This window comes from Pholis gunnellus (genome assembly GCF_910591455.1).
Source record: "Pholis gunnellus genome assembly, chromosome: 4".
Taxonomy (NCBI): domain Eukaryota; kingdom Metazoa; phylum Chordata; class Actinopteri; order Perciformes; family Pholidae; genus Pholis; species Pholis gunnellus.
Window position 1 is genome coordinate 28,565,594 of NC_136530.1, and position 20,241 is coordinate 28,585,834.

Consider the following 20,241-nt stretch of genomic DNA (forward strand, 5'->3'; position numbering starts at 1 on the left):
AAAGAATATATATACTATATATACGTATGGGTATATAATGTATTTCATGGTTTATTCTAACACACATTACGCTAGCCAAAGCATAGTTTGCTTAGCTGTCTAATTAACCATATAGTCATTATTTACAGTTACTCCATTAACATCTTCAAATCAAATGCGTAGAATATACAGTTTACATTAATATACTGCTGTTTTCAAAAATAAATAAGTAACTTTAAAGTAAAGTTGTCTGCTTTGTTTGTTTTGTTGTTGAATTATTTACCTGATTCTGGACTATTAGTATTTCCACAATACTAATTTATCTTGACAGCAGCCACTGAAGTCTTTTGGTTGTCTGAACTATTACTGAGGGCCATGCAAAGTTATCTCATCCTGGATGTTTGTCTCTCACTCCCAATGCTTTCCACAGATGGTACATTTTAGGTGCAATCTCTGCTGCAACCAAAGGTCCCATTGTCAATGACAAATAACTCTATATATGTGCAGTAGCAATTTCTATATGTTAATATCCCTTCCACTAAATAGGAACACTCTTAAAACACATCCTGCATGAAGACCAACCCAGAGCTTTTAGCAAAAACACTTTTGCTTCTGTTTTACTGGCAAAAACCTCGGCGCAGCCCTTTATCTTATATGCACAAGGTATTTGGCACAAAATCAAGGGCCTGTCTTTGTAAATATTCCTCTCAGTCTCCTTACAAATTCATTCTTAATTCTGTTTTTGTTAGTGTTTGCTCCGCCGGTCTACAGGAAGTCCGTCTCCTTCACAGTGGACTGTTGATCCGAAGACAGGACACCAGCGCTGTGTCTCCTCTCTAGTCACACAGAGGACAGGACCTCACCCGACACCTCCTTTGCCCTCTTCCTTTCATTCTGCTCAGCCCTCTCTACATCCATGACGGTGAAGAGGGGCTCCTGGGCTGTGACCGAGTCGTTCCGGTGTTTGGTGGCAGTGAAAGGTGTCTTGATGAAGGCCTCGGAGTAATGTCTCTTCAGCTCTGGGTCTGGACAGAACAGGTATTGATACAGGGCTGCGGCCAGAGTCCCGCCCAGAATTGGACCTACCCAGTACACCTAACACACACACACAGCACACAGGGGAGAAACAGAACATTGAGCATCCTAACACTGCACACATCAAGACTTGAAGACAAACTGTGGTTTCATAGTTTTCATAGTAAAGATATTCTTCCATAAATTAACTATAGGTCACTTGTAGAAGGACAGCTTGAGTTATTAGTTTTTTAAATAAAGTATCATTATTATTTTGAAATACCAGTTGTAGAGATCACTGTCTAGTTTAACAATTTAAATGTTGAGTGCATTGAATTGTATTCACCAAACTAGCTGAATCCAAACAGAATAAAATAAATACTTTATGGAAGAAATGTATGGGGTCTATCTTTTGCCAACATTTCTGTGGCCGTAATTACATATCCTTTGTTAAAAACAACCATATTTATTTTCACAACCCAAATGCAAACCTGATGAACCTGCATAGACAATAGGTTGTGACACAAATCTACTATCTGTGTCTGTGTATGTCACATCTGAAGGGGGCGGGGCTTATACTGGAAGTTATTAGACATTGTTTGCTTTCATTTTCTGTATGAATTAGTTTTTTTCTGCTATTTATACTCCTCATAAATATATACCGACAGCTTCCAAAAAACAGAGGAACTGTTTAACTGAAGAAGAAGACAATTGAGACCAGACAAAAAGTTGATATTGGACAGCAGCCAATTACATTCAATGACAATTTACCATGTGATAAACAGCTGTAAGAAGAGCGTTATGTAATTCCCTGTAGTGTAGTTATAATGAGACCGTAGAAGTTGGATTGTAGTTTCTGTGCATGGAAAATAAACAATCTTTCCATAGCTATTGATGCAAACATATATTTTAAACCACTGATCGATAATAAGAGCTAACAAAGTGTATAGTTACCCAGTGGTTTTCCCAGCACCATGTGACCATGGCTGGGCCAAACGTTCTGGCAGGGTTCATACTGGCTCCAGTGTAGGGAATCTGAGGAATAAATCCCACATCATACCGTCTCATGATCACATAAGCAGGACACTGAGACATTCACTAAATATATAAAGGGTTGCAACATCTCCTCCAAAATAAATGAAAAGCACATGTTATTTGTAAGTGCCTTCCAAAGTGATCCAACCAGGCACTTACTGGTCTGACAAATGGATCAGCAACATTCCATCATGTGTCATTACAAACCACTGTTCACTTTTCTAATGTTTCGCTTCGCAGTGGTTTCGAAGAAAAGGACAATCACTCTATATAGTTAAATGCAACTGAAAGACTTTTTGTTTTTTATGGCAAACCAAAAAAAAAAGGCAATCTGTCAACTTTTCAGCACAACATTTTAATACTGCTTCTGATTTATCATATTGGTCCAGTTCGATTGGAGAAATGAGTTTGGCCATCGCTTCATACGTTTTTCTTGACTCAAAGTCAAAGAGATATCTTTTAAAATGTGTCATATGTTTTCCAAACAGTAATTATTTACAGAAACTAAAGAAAGCCAATTATGCAATAATGTAACATTGATGCTGTACTTTTTTAAGGGGGCGCTGGTGCATTTATTTTGAATTATTTCTCTCAATGTTATTTAATTCATTTATAGTTATTTTGACAAAAGCTAATGTTTACAAATCAAAATTTACAAGCAGAAAGCCAAGCTGTCCCGTGCTGACTGACTGCATCAAATATTACATTTAATCTATAGCTGACTGCATCATAAACAAGCTATTAAAACACTTGTAAGCTTTACAAGCGTTTTAGAAAATATTTAATTATTTTCCTCCTCTATTACCACATTAGTCCCATATTTCAGGTAATTCTATTCTTCTGGTATTTCAGTGCACAATTTTTAAATAACTTACAAAATAACACAAGAGGCAACAGATGCTGTCATAAATGTGATTATTGTGTGAGAGCAGCGTTTTGTGCCATTTTTGTCAGTGATGAATAGATCTGACACTGAGCCCCTTTGTCTGTCCGGGTCTCTTCCTGTTCATCTGTTTTAGTGTTGTGTACTTACGGCAAACAGGTGACCGATACACACAGACAAGCCGATAGCCAGAGCAGACGAACCCTTCAGGTCATTACGTTTGTGGTTACAGGTAGCGCACACAGTGAAGACCAGCTGAAAGGTGATGAAGAGTTCTACAACCAGCGCGTTTCCCACGGAGATGCTCCTATTTACCTGTAAATACGAAACATACAAATAACCAATACATCATCAGATATGAACACCCCTTTTAACACATTGTATTCAAATCTCTGTGTCTGGATATAATACACTGCCTGGCCAAAACAAAAGTCGCCACCTGGATTTAACTAAGCAAATAGGTACGAGCCTCCTATTGGATAATTTGAGATGTTGAATAAAGAAGAATGTGAACCACACTGCCTCAACATCTGGAGTAAACTAATCAGGAATTTCTGTCCTGGCCCGACAATGGTGGAATGAACTCCCCACTGACGTCAGGACAGCAGAGTCGCTGCCCATCTTTCATCAGGATGAAGACTCACCTCTTCAGTGCTACCCTGAGCCTTCCACTCAGAGTCCAGACCTTAACCCCATTGAGAATCTTTGGGATGTGCTGGAGAAGGCTTTGCGCAGCGGTCAGACTCTACCATCATCAATACAAGATCTTGGTGAGAAATTAATGCAACACTGGATGGAAATAAATCTTGTGACATTGCAGAAGCTTATCGAAACAATGCCACAGCGAATACGTGCCGTAATCAAAGCTAAAGGCGGTCCAACGAAATATTAGAGTGTGTGACCTTTTTTTTTGGCCAGGCAATGTAGATGCAGAGGTCGAAGTTGATGTTGTAATAGTCATAATTGTCATGTGTTATGTTTAGTAATTATTAAATTAAATTATAAAGTTATATATACCTGTTGCATTTTATTAGTTTCGAAACTTTTTTTGTTTATAGTTCATCTATTTATATATATATATTATTATATTACATTTCAACAACAACATTTCAACAACAACACCGTCTTTATTAATTTATCATTGAGGTCAGGTTAATAGACTTTCCTGGTGTTTTGCATGGCAAGTGTTTGCTTAGAACTAATTCCATTAATTGTACAATAATTCATTTGGGAAAAACCAGACAGGTTGAGGAGACTGAGATTTCTTTGGGAGGGGAGCTTAAAGAGACAGGAGCTAAAATGGAGCGAGGGTGAATACAGGTTCATTCAGACAGACGGTATGATGAATAATAAAGACTTTTTTGAACATTACAGCATGTAAACATGTTCTAGTAGAAATCCAACATACAAGTATGAACCTGAAAAGGAGCAGGGTATATCCCCTTTAACTTTGGAGAGAGTTATGATATTATGATAATTAGAATAGTAAATATCTGCTTTCAGAGAGGAATGACTGCGGTGCAACATTACTGTGAAATAACAGTTAACTGCTGGTAATGACTTGAAAAGAAAAAGAAGACGAACTGTGGTGACCCCCATGCCACCCCTGACAGAGGCCGGGGTGATGCCGTACAGAATGGCGGCCCCCACTATGGCTCCCACACACTGGGCCAGCAGGTAGAAGACGCCTTTAGTCAGGCTGAGCTTCCTGGTCACCACCATGGCTGCCGTGACCGCAGGGTTGACGTGAGCGCCGCTGATGTGGCTGAAGCACTGCACCATGGTGGCAATGCTCAGGCCGAAGCAGAGCGAGATGCGCACCAGGTCAGCGGGACGGGGATCCTTCTCGATGGCCCCCCAGTTGATGGTTGAGCCGAGGCTGAGCAGGACAAAGAGCAGCATAGCGAAGAACTCTGCCCCCACGCAGCGCCAGAACTCCTGAGTCCAGATGCCATTGAAGGCAGACATGGCTTTGTCTCGAGAGCAGCAAGATGGAGGCCAGAAGTGACAGTGTGGTGTACGGCAGGGGAAGCAACACCTCCTGGAAGAGAGGACAAGAGGGACAACCGTCAATATAGGACAAAAGAAGGTACTGGGGCTTTACCCCCTAAATGGAAAAATAGCGATAATCAGAACACATAAAGTCACAAATAAGCAATGAGTTTGATACATACTGTACATAGAAACATACGAGCATATCACTTGTTAAATTGGATCACATCACAACAGATTAGAAAAGAGCCTTCTTCGAAATGTGACTGTTTTGATGTGAGCCAAACAAGTGAAATGCTAGTATTTGAATCCAGCTCTGAACATATTTAAATAAACATAAAGACAGCCTTTAAGGTAAATGTAACATTAATTGTCATTAAGCTGATTGACTTATCTCATTTATTTAAATGAATCCCGTAGTTTGCCACTATCACACTATTGTAATATCACAACAGTGCAAAAGGTTTATAAGTTTACAACAAGACACAGGAACGTCACCAGAGCACATGGTTTCATTGTCATTTAGAGCCTCAGACTGGTTTTGCTGTAGATTATAATGGTTTCTTTGTCCCTTTGATTCAACTTGGAACAATATTATACCATCAACAGTCCAACAATGTCAATACAATAACTGTGTGGGCCCCTTTTATTTTATTTTTGTATTGTACGTGTATCATGTTTATCTTTCAGAATCATTTATTAATCAATGTACTTCATTCTCTATGTAAATAAGACTAATGAAATAATACTTATTATTAAGATACTACTAGCGCTTGTCATAGCAGCAGCAGAGGTATTAATGGCAGAAGTGGCAGTAGTAGCAAGAGTAATAACAGCAGTAGTAAACGTAGTAACGTATCAATTCAATCAATGATTCCTCAGGGCTGTTTGTGCTTAAATCTACAGCAACTCAGGGTAAAATATTATAAATAAATACACCTGAAGTCTTCACATCAATCAATGGCATCAACATGAGAAAAGGCCTGAGCCAAACAAAAGTAACAGTCTGTTCCTTTTAGTGGATCACAATAAACAAAACTATACTGCAGCTCCAGATCTGCAAACCACACAGAAATCCATTTGATGGGATTGGAATATTCTTCTTTTTAAACCTAATTATTCTTCCTGAATTGTTGTTGTTGCCTATCACTAGTAGCTGTGATAACAGCAGCAGCGTTATGATAGTAGCAGTGACTGGTGACTACCAAATACTTCTCTGAACACCATTCTGATTATTGTCCAGAGGAAACGAAGAATGAATGAATGTGAGCCACCATGCTGCTACCATTCCTAGTCAACACGGACAATCTACTCGATACAACCGTTACATCCAGAACGTCACGAATCAAAACCATCCCAACAAACTTGTCAACACAAACAATATTACGAAGATACTATAAGACTAAGCCTAAATAGGAAGGAAAAGTTTCTTTTTAAGCAAGGCAGTTTTCTCTATATTATAAAAGCTTAATGTCCAAAACAACTGCTCAATACAATCCGAACCACAGCGTTTCGTGCCGTCTTGCCGCAAACGTACCTTCCCAGCTCCAGTGCGTCTTTGCGCGTGTACTCACCTCAGGCGCTCCAGAGCCCTGCCCTGTCTTTTATAGAGCAGGGTTTTGTGCACGTTGGAGGTTCATCCGGGCGGTCTGACCTGGATTGAACCGGATGAGGGGAGAGAGGAACCATCAGACAAATGGAATGACCGGGGAATAACGCAGTTCATGGATGAGATTTAGAGTAATATGATCACATTGGTCGAATGCTTTAAATGTCGGGGCCCAAATTGTGTGGTAGTTCTATATTGAACAATAACAAGTTTAAGTCGAATATCTGAAAATCCTAATTTAATTCTACTCATTTTGGACGTTGAACAAAGCAAGAAAGCTTTAGGCACCATAACGTTTTTGGCTATAGAGAATTTTCATAAAAGAGATATTTGCAGCACCACAAAGAACGAGTTATTATCGATTTTTTTTAAAGTCATTCTCAGTTTTCAGTATCATTGTTTGACCCTTTGGGCTGTTTTGAATGTGTTTCCCCATTGAGCTGTGTGTGTGTTTGCGTCCATTTAAGGTGTTACCAAGTAGCTCAGGCCATAGATGCTGTGGTGTTTGGCACTGGAACTTGTCCCTATAGAAGCATTCAATAAATAAATGAGTGGATGTAAGAGATGTTAAGTATGGCTTGCCTTTAATGTCAGATTTTTGTGTGACATAGTGAATGCCTCTGGCCTCAAGGCTCCAGAGCAAACAGTCTTCTGACAAATATTGTAGTAGAATTTTGTTTTATCATTGCACTAGAATAAAGTTATTGCTCTAGAACAGGGGTCATCAACGTTTTTCAGGCCAAGGACCCCCAAACTGATAGAGAGATGGAGCAGGGACCCCCGACTATATATATCGTATAAAATTGTGTTTTATATTAAACTGGGCCTAGTGCCATGTATAAACATACCTCTTTATTGTGCATTCAATACTAAGCTATTCAAATAATACACTGGTTCATACATTCATGTTTTTATTTTAAACATGTGCAAAGTACAGTAAGTAGGATCGCCGTGCCACTGCCATTTAGAAACATGTTATCTTGCATACAATACTGAACTATTAAAATAATGGACAGATTCATGTTTGAGAAACAAAAAATATACACCTCTGCTCTAGAATAGATGTCTTATTACACTAGAATTAATGTAGTTATTGTATTAGAATAAATGTCTTATTACACTAGAATTAATGTAGTTATTGTACGAGAATAAATGTCTTATTACACTAGAATTAATGTAGTTATTGTATTAGAACAAATGCCTTATTACACGAGAATTAATGTAATTATTGTACGAGAATAAATGTCTTATTACACTAGAATTAATGTAGTTATTGTATTAGAATAAATGTCTTATTGCACTAGAATATATGTAGTTATTGAACTAGAATAAATTGAGTTATTGTACTATAAAGTAAGTAAAGGGCAGACTTCTATAAGCTGCTAGAGAGCAAACAGTAGTTCACAGCCTTATTTAGGATGAAAAAAATACATTTGGACAAAATAGAGTTGTAGATTATTATGCGTCATTCAGTCTACAAGAATTTAGGTGTCATGTTTGACTAATTTCTGAAGTTTTCTGTTCATGTAACGACACTTGCGCAATTATGATTAAGCTCAATTTTATCGTCATTGAAAATGCTGAGAAATATATATTGCTGAGAAATATATATTGTCATAATAATGTCATCTATATTATCCAATTGTCCTGAGATGAAAAATAATTCACTAGTTATATTTTATATTCTATTCTATTTATCTCAACTGAGTTTTTGCATTTTTGTTGTTGTTTTTGTTTAATAAATTCTATTTCGATGTTCATATGTTTGTTACCATCATTGAATACTTTTATTGTGAAGTTTTTTTCAACTGTTGTTTTGAAAAGTGCCATTGAAAAAAAACCTTGCATACTTACTTACATGTGGAGCCAGTGAGGTGAGAACCATCATAGAACATCCCATAATGGAGTGTGAACGCAGAGCTGCTCTAATAACAGCACAGAGCATCCAGTCAGAACTGCATGTAAACAGTTATGATAAGATCACAAACCACTACACACAACAGATTGCATGCCAGCAAGCCGGCACTCCATGTTGTCAGTGCTATTGTTTTCTGGAGGAGCATCCACCCCTCCACATCACTCCCAATCCCACTGGATAAATAAATAGACACGCTGCTGAAACACAAGGCTGCCAGTGTTTATGCTTCTTCATGCAAGCTGACAGAGCAGCCCTCCCTCCTGTCACATTATACAGTCAGCCCACAGCACACACACATCATCGTTTCTCTTATATAAGTATTACACAATATCAGTTAACAGCCATGCAGAACTGGCAGAAATGTGTGAGTGAGTTGATGAGAACAAAAACGTATAAATAAATAAAAAAACTTTGGACAAACAATGGGGACAGCAGCGGAGCGCTTTTCCAGAGAGAAACCAGTTCTTTCGTCCAAAACATTCCACTGTACCGTTGACCCTGTGTTAACCTATATGACTTTATTGACAAAGTAATACAAAGTATGACATTCTGTAATATTTGCTTTTAAGAATAAAAAATGGACTGTACTTGTATTTCTCTTTTCTAGTCTTTCGACCACGCAAAGCGCTTTAACACTACATGTCATCATTCACCCATTCACACACTGATGACAAGGCTACCATGCCCATCAGGACTGGTTAACGTTCACACACATTCACACACCGTAGGCACAGCTAGTTAAGTGTCCTGCCCAAGGACACATCGACATGTGACTAGTGAACTGCCGATCTTTTGATTTGAGGACGACCCTGCTCTCCACTGAGCCATAATATCGTGTGATAATGACCCAAAAAACCTTTAAAGGTGTCAAAACATAGATGGCCAGTTAAGTAAACATGAAGGAAATCTCTATTGATGAACTACAGAAAGAAAAATATGCCAAGAACACAATTCAAAAGGATTATTTTTTGACATTATTCTTTATAGCTATTATTCAGCCAATAAGCATGAGGAGCACTGGACCACCAGGCCCTGATGGTGGATAAAACAAGTACAGTCCCATATTTTCCCATTGACTCCTCTGAGATGGCTATCTGTATTTTGGGCCAGCCCGTCCCAGCCCTTGGGCTGGTCTAGGAGCAACAATGTCAACTGTCACTTGTATTGCTTGTGTCTTGTGGTCATTCATCTGTTTGTATTTGCAACAAAGATGATGTGAGAAGCCATGCGTGCTGATAAGATACAGGTCAGACCATGAGCGGTGGCAACATGCTGTGTGTGGTGGAAGGGCATTGTAAGGACTCCTGTAAGGACTCCTGTAAGGACTCCTGTAAGGACTTCTGGTAGTTAGTAAATGCCTTGAATAAGTGGAGAGGATGCGGTGGGATAGTTGAATTAAAGTTGGTGTAAAGACGGGTTTTACACAACAACTTTGAGCCAATTGCCTCATCGATTGCTGCTTGTTTTTTTTGTGATCAAATTTTTATTGATTTTCAAGATATGCATTAAAAATCAATCATAAATTACAATGAATACACATATGTACATATATACACACATATTCATATATATATATGCATAGGCACACATACATACATATACATACACCTACTAATAATTGTAAATAAATACAAAACAAAATAAATAAATACAATTTATAAATAAAACGTAGTAATTACATAAGTACACACATACACACTCTTACTCCGTAATCCCCCCCTCCCACAATTGGTGACACCCACCCATAGTCTACATCTCCATATAATACGCTTGGGAATATATTATAATATAATTAATTACATAAATACATTGCTGCTTGTTTTTGAGTTTGAATGAGGCGTGTCTTACGACCCCTTGCAGCCCATTGGTTGGGTGTTGCAGACACACCTGGCGGAGATCTGAATGCACACTTCTACTTGTTCCATTAATGACTTTGGGAGACTTGTGACGAGGCTGCCCCTCGTTTGCATTTCAGATTAATTCTGAGGTGTGCTCACAACACGAGGACCTTGTTTAATGTAAACAGCGGTGAATGGTGTCTCCTGACTGCAGCGAACACAAATGTGTTTGCATCCAAAGTTCAATGTTCTTTATTTGTCACATGTCACAACAACTTCCAATGAAGCCGCCTATGGAAATTGCATTCCTTGTTCTCAGGCTTTCTCCATCAATAACCAACATGTATCAAATGAAAACTGTACAAGTACAAATGAGGATCTAAGACATAAATAACAATACGAGTAATATATAAAATATAAAATCAACGTATCCTCATGCAACGAGTATATATGATATCGTTGGAAAAAGTAAGAACTGATTTTTTTGGGATATCTACGAATTACATACTCATTTCCGTAGGTATAGCAATGACTGCTATAGGAGAACAACCTGGTAAAATAAATGTCTGACCCATTGTGTGTTTACCTCTGTTCCCCCCCCAATCTCCCCTCCTCATGTGTTCTGTCTTTCCCCTGTTTGTTGTTGTGTGCCATGTGTCTGTGTTGTCCTCTGCCTGCCTCCAGACACCTCCCATGGCCACATCCTTGATTGGGGCGCAGCTGCAAACAATCCAGTAGATCACCTCCTGCAGCTGACACACCAGACCTGGGTTCCACTAATCACATCTCGGCAGTATTTCAACCCTGGTCCTGCAGACCTAGGTTGTCAGTCCGTACCGTCTTCTGCCTCGGTATTCCGTTACCGCCATCCGTAAGTTCCCGTTGACGGTTCCTGTACTAATCTCTCTCCTCTGCTACGGCTGTAGAGCGCCTGCCTCCGGTGTCGATCCACGGGAATCACACCGTCGATCTGCCTGCCCTCCAGTGTCGGACCACGGGTACCACACCGTCGATCCGGCCTGCCTCCTGTGTCGGACCACGGGCTCCACACAGCCATTCCTGTCCTTTGTCCGGTAAAAATAAAATCCGTTGTATCGGATTCTGTCTCCTGTGGTTGCTGTTGATCCTGAACTCCCGTGACAGAACGGACTGACCAAGATGGATCCAGCTACCACAGAAGCAGCTACGCTGGCCGGCCATAGCACTCAGCTTGAGGAACACAAGCAGATGCTCAAGGAAATGATTAAGTCCCAGAGATCCATCGCATCTGAGGTTTCCCAGATTGGCTGCATCGTGCAGGAGCTAGCTCGGACAGTGCAGTCTCCACCTGCTCCAGCACTGGTCCTATCCTCTCCAGTCCTCACCCCGCCGGTTCGGGAACCCCCCGTACCACTCCGGATCCCTATGACGGAACGCTGGGGAAGTGCCGGGGTTTCCTGTTTCAATGCCGACAGATATTTGACTTTCAGCCTCAGACTTTCGCCTCGGACAGGTCCAAGGTTTCCTACGTGGTCAGATTACTGCGGGAAGGGCTTTGGACTGGGCCCTGAATACGTTGAGTATCGATCGGCCTAATTCCGTGTTTTATGTGGACTTTGTGGAGGATCTGAGGAAGGTTTTTGACCACCCGGTGGACTCTGATAATGCGGCTCGCCTAAGACAAGGCCAAGCGAGTGTAGCGGAACACTGTGGATTTCCGCATTATCGCTGCCGAGTCCGGGTGGGGAGAGACGGTGCTCAGGGGAGTGTTTCTTCACGGACTATCGGAAGCTATTAAGCATGAACTGGCCTCCTGTGATAAGGTCGGTTCATTAGATGAGCTGATCAAGCCCACGATTGGGCTGGATAATCGAATGCAGGAGAGGCGACGTGAGAGAAACTACAGATCCAAGGGGCATCACCCGTTACGTCATCCTCTTCCAGCTTCCGCCCTCGTGCTTCCGCTTCAGCCTTTCTGGTCGAGCGGACAAAGCCTTGAGCTCCAAGTCCGGCCCCCTCTTTCACCTCATTCGTCCCTGGTCCCATATTGCCCTCGACTTTGTCACACGTCTGCCGCCTGTAATGGTAAAATATATTCTAGTATATTGGGATGTTTTGGAAGATGGGTGTTCTACTGAGGGGAAGGTACGAGATGCAGATAAACACTGCATTCCTACAGAGGTGAATCAGGTCATAAAACCTAGGTCCTGTTTTCCAGTGTTGATGTTTACATGAACACTAAAAGGAGAAACAGGGAACCATTGTTTCCTGTTTCTGCATGAACTGACCCCCAGTTGATCGCACCTGGAGATAACAGATAAGGAGCAGAAACAAATCTACCCATGTCCAGAGACCCTATACTCCCCTCTTTTCACGAGGTAACTGGAGGCGTGACCTTTTGTATGCATAAAACATGATGTGCCTTGTATTTCTTTGACAGTGGTTTGCACAGTTCACTGAGATACGTGTCTGTGTGTCCACTCTCCTGCTTGCAAGCATTAAATTGACACTACTTTGAGCATTTATCAGACTCTGTTTATTTAATCAACTCTTATCCCGCATCTACATAGAAATATTCCACAACAACTTGGTGTCAGAAGTGGGATACGCTGACCGTCCGCCAGGCTCCAGGAGACCGTCCGGAGAACGGCCGTTCCGGGATCTAACAAACAGTTGATCTCGTCTCATACCTCTTTAGACCAGAGAGAGAGAACCGGCGCATCCCAGGAGACCTGGTTGACGTCACGCGTATCCAACGAAAAAGAATTTAATTTCTACAAAGATCGGGTAAGACGTTTTTAATTCCAGTAAAATAGTAAAAAGTAAATACGTAAGACGTATAGTACGGAACAGATGAATGCTCAGGTAGTGTGTCTTATTTGTGGTGTACAATTGTGTTTGACCATTGTTCTAATAGTGTTACAGTTGTTTCTGTATTTCTGAAGCATCGTCTCTCACATTTCGTAGAAAATAGGATTGTGGAAAACACGATAACAGATTTTGACTCAAAAGAGAAACATTTTGAGATCGTGACACAGATCGCTTGACTACTAATAGGTTTGAAGTAAGAATCGTCAATTACATTTATCCAAGCGTGAGTCTGACACTTTCTTGGACAAGAATCGTGATAAAGTAATAATAATACGTGAACTTTGAATAAGGTTTTTGCAACGTTTTTCCTTTGGTAAAGAAACTACGCCTTACGGTGACGACTGTATTGAAATAAACCACGCCTGAATAATGGGTGGAAATGACAGTAAATGTGAGGAGCCTGCGGGTCCATTAGTCGAGACGATGAAGCTGAAGTATGGCGAAAATAGTGTGGCATGTTTGGGTTACTGGTCAAGGGATTTTGGGTTCCCTGAAAATGGGTCATTTAGTCCCGCTAAATTGAAGATGTTACGGAGTGAAAAAAAAAAAATAAATAAAGAAAAGTAAAAAGAATATCAAAGTCACAGAATTAGAAAAATAGAGAAAAACCAGAAATGTCTGGTTCAATGGGAAAAGGAATGTGAATGTGGAATGACATGATATTAGACCTCGAACACGGACTGGACGAGTTTGTTGACACTAGATACCTTCTGGGCCCAAAGACGAACAGGTAAACAGAACCTTTTTAATAAAATCTGTGTAGTTAGTTTATAGGAAAACTTAGTGAAGGTATCGAGTGGTCAGCATCTCTGAAAGCCTGGGAAAGAGGGAGAGACCGCAGCAAACTGGTAACGTAAGGTGTGAATGAATTGTTTGAAGCTGAGAGCTAAAGGCCTGCTCCAGTGCTTACCTTAAATAAATAGATAAAAGAGATTATTAAGAAAATATCGGGTACGGCCCGAACTAGTTTATATTTGGAATAATTGGTGTAAGTTTGAAGACGTCGGATAAATGTTGTGTGAGGAGAGACAATGGTCTGTGCGTGAAAAAGTGTGAGCAGTGTGAAAAGTGGTTAAAAGAGGAAACACTGTTTGGAATGTAAGGAATGTGTTACCACAGTGATGAATGACTGCAGAGAAAAGACAAACTTCTTTCCTCAATGTATCTTGTTTTGGGTATTACACTTTTAAACATCCGGTGAGATACTGAAATTTGGAAAATTGACTCTGATAAAAAATGGGTTTTGTTTCTTTTGGGTTTTGTTTATTTTGAGTTTTGGTTTTTGATTTTGTTTGTTTGTTTGTTTGTTTTTTTAGTTAAATTGGGATTTAAAAGTGCACTGAATAGGGACAGAATATTTTTGGTAATATTCATAATAATGTTTTGATAATCAGACAAATAATTGGAAGGATGGATCAAATTGGGGTTCCTTGAAAAGGCAGTTTTTGCCTAAGAAAAATTAGATCAACTTGGAGTGTGCTTGGAGCAGAGAAAAAGGTGAAGCAGATAGAAGTAAATTGATGTCCAAGAGGGAAAGAAAGAAATGTAAACCGTTTAAAGCAGACTGGAAAGCATAGGTGGAGAGAGACGAATGCAGTGGTGAGACAAACACACACACACACACACACAGAAATCTAAGAATTGGATTGTCATTTTTTAATTTTATCACAACATTGTAGCCAACTACAGATGAGTGAAGATGTATTCTAACATTTACTGCTGAACTTTGGGTAGTTTTTGTTTTGTTTGTTTGTTTTTAGTCGAGGTACATGGTCGAGTGAATCCTGATCTGGGACTCCACTTCGCTGCCGTATGCTCCCCACCCACAAGCAACATGAACGACACCACTCAACATGCCAAGGAGGATGAAGATGAACGAGACTCATTCAAGATCTACAGTGTCAGCCCTGACTGAAGGCTTTCCGCCATCCATGAGCCTGGAAAACATCACACAGGAGAATTGTGTGACATGGACAGAGAAGTTTTATCAGCACAGATGCAAGGATGCTCAGCTGATAAGGTGAGAGGCCATGAGAGGAAGCTGGAAGATGGAGACTCTGAGACTTTGACACACACCAACTGAAGACTTTGGGTGCCATAAAAGTGGCAGCTTGAACATCAAAGAAGAGGCTGCTCATCCTCCATGAACAAGGAGTGAGGAAAGGATCGACAATCAGCAATCAGACTGGGGGGGTGCAGCAGGCAAGCGGAGTGGACCCCTAGTGATGGTGATGCACGCAATACAACACAGAGGGTGAGTTAACTTTAGATTCTTAAATGACAAACTCGTACATTTAATACACTCATTAGAAACTAGACAAACACTCACATCAGATGTATTCGAATGAAATTGAAGGATTTGGAAAGGTAAAACAAGTCATGTTAACTATTAAGGTATAGATGTGTAGAATGTCACATCCAGGCTGATTCACTTCACTGCACAGCACATATGTTATGTGAACTAGAGGAAGTTTAGAAGAAGTATGACTTAGAGAAGTGGAAAGGTTATGTTATAATGGTTATAATGAGTTTATTGGATGAAAAGTACTGCTGCTGTCTGTTTCTCTGTCTCCCACACAATCTGAGTTGTAAGAGGGGGAGATGTTCTGTCACGAGGCCGAGGAATGCTGTGATGTCTGACCTGCAGCAAGTCAGACTCAATACACTGACTGCAGAAGCACAGACGATCCTGATAAACTACAGTAATAAAGATGGAGAGATGCATAACAGATTTGTTTCTCTTGAACAGGAATTTCTACAGCTGATGCCTGTAGAATTGTGCCTTAAGTGTGCCTGCAGAAACACTCCTTACTTGTGATACTCAATTATTATGAAATTATGAATGAATAAGCCTAGACAATTGACTTGATCGCTTCCATTGTTACGCTAAATTAGTTTACAGCAGAGATAGCGTGCCAAAGGGGGGATAATGTAATGTCATTTTGGAATTTTGTCTGTCATTTTTGATTTTGTTGTAAAGATAGATCCACATTTTGTATTTGGTAACGTCATGAAAAATCGCAACCTTTGAATTAAAAGATTAGGGCCAAAATCCAAGTCTTCTAACTCAGTCATAGGACTTTAGGAATATAGAAGATAGGACATGGAAGGAGATTGAATCTTATACTTTTACTTTGGTAACTGTACTATGCAGGTTATAGTTTTGATGTATCGCTAAATTGACACGAGTGAAAAGCAAATTCACCAACGTTGGATGACGATGAAACACCTGGAACTATGTGGCCTTAGAGGCACGATGTGTTGTCTATTGTTTTTACCATGTCAATTCTAACACCTATTCTGCTTACACATCATGATGACAACTATGTGTAAAGAATGATCCTTTTCCCTACACAGCTTGTACTTATTTTAGAAATGCTACACGAGAACTGTTAGAAATGCTTTTGAATGTATTAGCCTGAAGAATTGTTAATGCAGATGTTCAAGTGGATTCCTGCAGAGATTGATTGACAGTTATTGAAACAGATATACAGGGCAACCAGTTATGAGTAGATGATGCATTGATGGATACAACTGTTTAATATTCTCACTGTGAACAGTGAGAAAGGGGGGAATTGTGAGGAATTTAAGTTTTAAAGCGCTCCTAGCATGGAAATGATGTGTTACAATATGTTTACTTGTAGAAGGTTTAAACTAAAAGGAGTTACTGAATGTATTGTGCACTGTGAGAGAAACCAGAGAATTAATGACACCGCCATAAAGTAATACAAATCAATGAGAGGGGGATGTATGCAGACCATGGAGTCCTCTACAGAGAGTAGGAGGACACAAGTTTTTTTTCTGTATAAGATCTCTGTTTGCATTAATGGTTATTTTTTCTTTTTGTATTATGGGAGATTGAAGCAGCACGTAAATACTATGCCAGTAACATCACTCTGTCCGATTCCATCGACGTGACGGACACAGACGACATCACCCCACGACTCTAGTCGACATAGACGCAGCATTGTTGGAAACACAACAATTGTGGTTATCTGACGGACACACATTTTTTTCATCCAATATGTGGTGACGCTATGCAAAGCATGTTGCAAATGCAGGGAATTACTCAAATTGCTATGTATGCTCTAGAATGACGCTGAGTATGCATCGACGTAGTTAGCAGTTAAAGGTATTCACGAAGAATTGACATCAATGCGTCTAATGATTATGCAGCAGAGATGACTTCGATTACATGGAAGGTACTTCATCAGACTCAAACTAAAACTCAGACTCAGACTCTAACTCGAAAACAGAATGAGATGACGATGGTGTAAAACGTGTTTATTGTTTGTTTTGTATCATTTTTTATGTGTGTTCTAATAATGGGGGTTATACACATCCACAACAACAGTTGTGTTCGATATTTTAAAGCCATACACATATCTAGTTTGCTACATCACAGATGATCTTTTATCTCACAAAAACACCTTTTTTCAGATGTCTCACATGATGATGTTTGAAACTATGTTTTGGGATAATACATTTGATGTTTTTGAAATGTCCTTGAGATATATTTTTGTAATATTGTGTGATTATAATGTAATCAAAAGAGTGGAATGTAATGGTAAAATATATTCTAGTATATTGGGATGTTTTGGAAGATGGGTGTTCTACTGAGGGGAAGGTACGAGATGCAGATAAACACTGCATTCCTACAGAGGTGAATCAGGTCATAAAACGTAGGTCCTGTTTTCCAGTGTTGATGTTTACATGAACACTAAAAGGAGAAACAGGGAACCATTGTTTCCTGTTTCTGCATGAACTGACCCCCAGTTGATCGCACCTGGAGATAACAGATAAGGAGCAGAAACAAATCAACCCATGTCCAGAGACCCTATACTCCCCTCTTTTTACGAGGTAACTGGAGGCGTGACCTTTTGTATGCATAAAACATGATGTGCCTTGTATTTCTTTGACAGTGGTTTGCACAGTTCACTGAGATACGTGTCTGTGTGTCCACTCTCCTGCTTGCAAGCATTAAATTGACACACTACTTTGAGCATTTATCAGACTCTGTTTATTTAATCAACTCTTATCCCGCATCTACATAGAAATATTCCACAACACGCCTTCTCAAGGTAACACAGTCATCGTTACGGTGGTTGACCGCTTCTCCAAGGCGGCTCATTTCAACGCACTGCCCAAGCTTCCTTCAGCTCTGGAGACCGCTGACATTATGGTCAGCCAGGTGTTCCGTTTACATGGGATTCCAGTGGACATTGTTTCAGACCGCGGACCGCAGTTCATATCTCAGGTCTGGAGAGCCTTCGGTCGGGCTCTTGGCGCGACTATCAGTCTGTCCTCCGGCTTCCACCCCCAATCTAACGGGCAGACGGGGAGACTCAACCAGGAGCTCGAGATGCGTGGCAGCATCGAACCCTTCCACCTGGAGCACTCATCTGTCCTGGGTGGAATATGCTCACAACTCCCATACCTCATCTGCTACAGGTCACTCGCCATTCAAGGTCTCCCTGGGATACCAGCCGCCTCTGTTCCCGGCCCAGGAGGCTGAGATAGCCGTTCCCTCAGTTCAACACCTCCGCCATTGTAGGAGGGTGTGGAAGGAGACCCGGTCTGCTCTTCTCCGTACAGCGGAACAAAATAAACGCTAGGCGGATCGCCGCCGCATCCCTGCTCCGCAGTAGCAAGTCGGTCAAAAGGTCTGGCTCGCCGCCAAGGATATCCCTTGAAAGACTGAATCCCGTAAGATGTCCACCCGGTTCATCGGCCCGTTTGAGATCTGGGCCATTATCAACCCCTCCTCAGTCCGTCTGAAACTTCCCTCATCCATGAGGGTCCACCCGACTTTTCACATGTCACAAATCAAGCCAGTATCCACTAGTGCCCTGAGACATGAAATTAATGCGACATGAATTCATACAGAAGGAGATGAAGAAGAGGATAGAGGAGCTCAATGTATCCTAGGAAGTCCCCCGGTAGTCTAGGCCTATACCAGCTTATCTAGGGGCTGATCCAAGGCAAACCTGAGCCAACCCTAACTATAAGCACTATCAAAAAGGACAGTCATAAGCCTACTCTTAAATGTGGTGAGTGTGTCTGCCCCCCGGACTGAAATGGGAAGCTGGTTCCACAAAAGAGGAGCTTGATAACTGTAGGCTCTGGCTCCCATCCTACTTTTTAAGACTAGGAACCGCAACCACTGTTAACTCTATCAGTATCAGGGTCCTCTGTTTGGGTTCACCCTTGCAATACCACAGCACAAACATGTAACATTGGTCAAACTTCTTTTCTTTAAAAAAAAAGTGTATTCATCAAAACCATTCAGGACAATGTATATGAACCCACTAAAATCGTATTCCGGTATTAATGGTATTCATTAACATCTTGCTAATTAAACTAATTAAATCAGACTTTTTTCTATTACATTTTTTTGTTTTTTGTCATAATAATACTAAACTTATTTATATAGCACTTTACAAAAACAGTAAATAGAAAACAAAAACAATAACAGAATAATATACAATCAACAGAGGTGTCAAAATGTTTACGGTGGGATAAATAAAGTAAAGACTCCATCCATCCATCTGTGGTGGAAGGTAAGTTATTGATTTGAATTGAGTTTTACTGATTGCTGTCTGAACTGGTTCAGTCCAGTGGAGGGCAGTAGGGTACTACAAAACAGAGACCTAAAGATACAGTATACCACGCCTTGGTATTATATTCTACCGCTCTCTCAGGAAATGTCTCTCTCTCTCTCTCTCACTTTCAAAGTCAGCAAAGGTAATTACAATCTCTTTTTTTATCTGTGATTTTCTGAAAAAAAGGCAATTATTTCTCTCTGTCCTCTCCTTTCTCACACACACACACACACACACACACACACACACACACACACACACACACACACACACACACACACACACACACACACACACACACACACACACACACACACACACACACACACACACACTCTCATTCCTGTCAGCCTCACACAGGGGTTTCTGTTCTTGTCAGGGATTGGCTGATTGATTCTGACATTTCCACAGCCCGATCATTTCCTCCTCTCCTGAATATGAATGTGTGCAAATGTCTCTTGGGAATTTGAGTATTTTTGTCTGTGTGACACTCGCATGTGTGTCTGTGTGTATAAATGTGT

General features: G+C 40.5%; 1 protein-coding gene across 1 annotated transcript; it reads right to left on the minus strand.

Moving 5' to 3' along the window:
- Positions 1–819: 819 nt before the first annotated feature.
- Positions 820–6,494, minus strand: LOC306694469 (aquaporin-4-like; the record flags this gene model as incomplete). The annotated part of the gene is made up of 5 exons (XM_079157335.1): positions 6,478–6,494; positions 4,496–4,952; positions 3,062–3,226; positions 1,948–2,028; positions 820–1,074 (listed from the first exon to the last, which is right to left on the minus strand). Exons 2-5 carry the CDS (start codon positions 4,877–4,879, stop codon positions 820–822), a joined length of 885 nt encoding a protein of 294 aa, XP_079013461.1. The 5' UTR covers positions 4,880–4,952; positions 6,478–6,494.
- Positions 6,495–20,241: the final 13,747 nt, after the last annotated feature.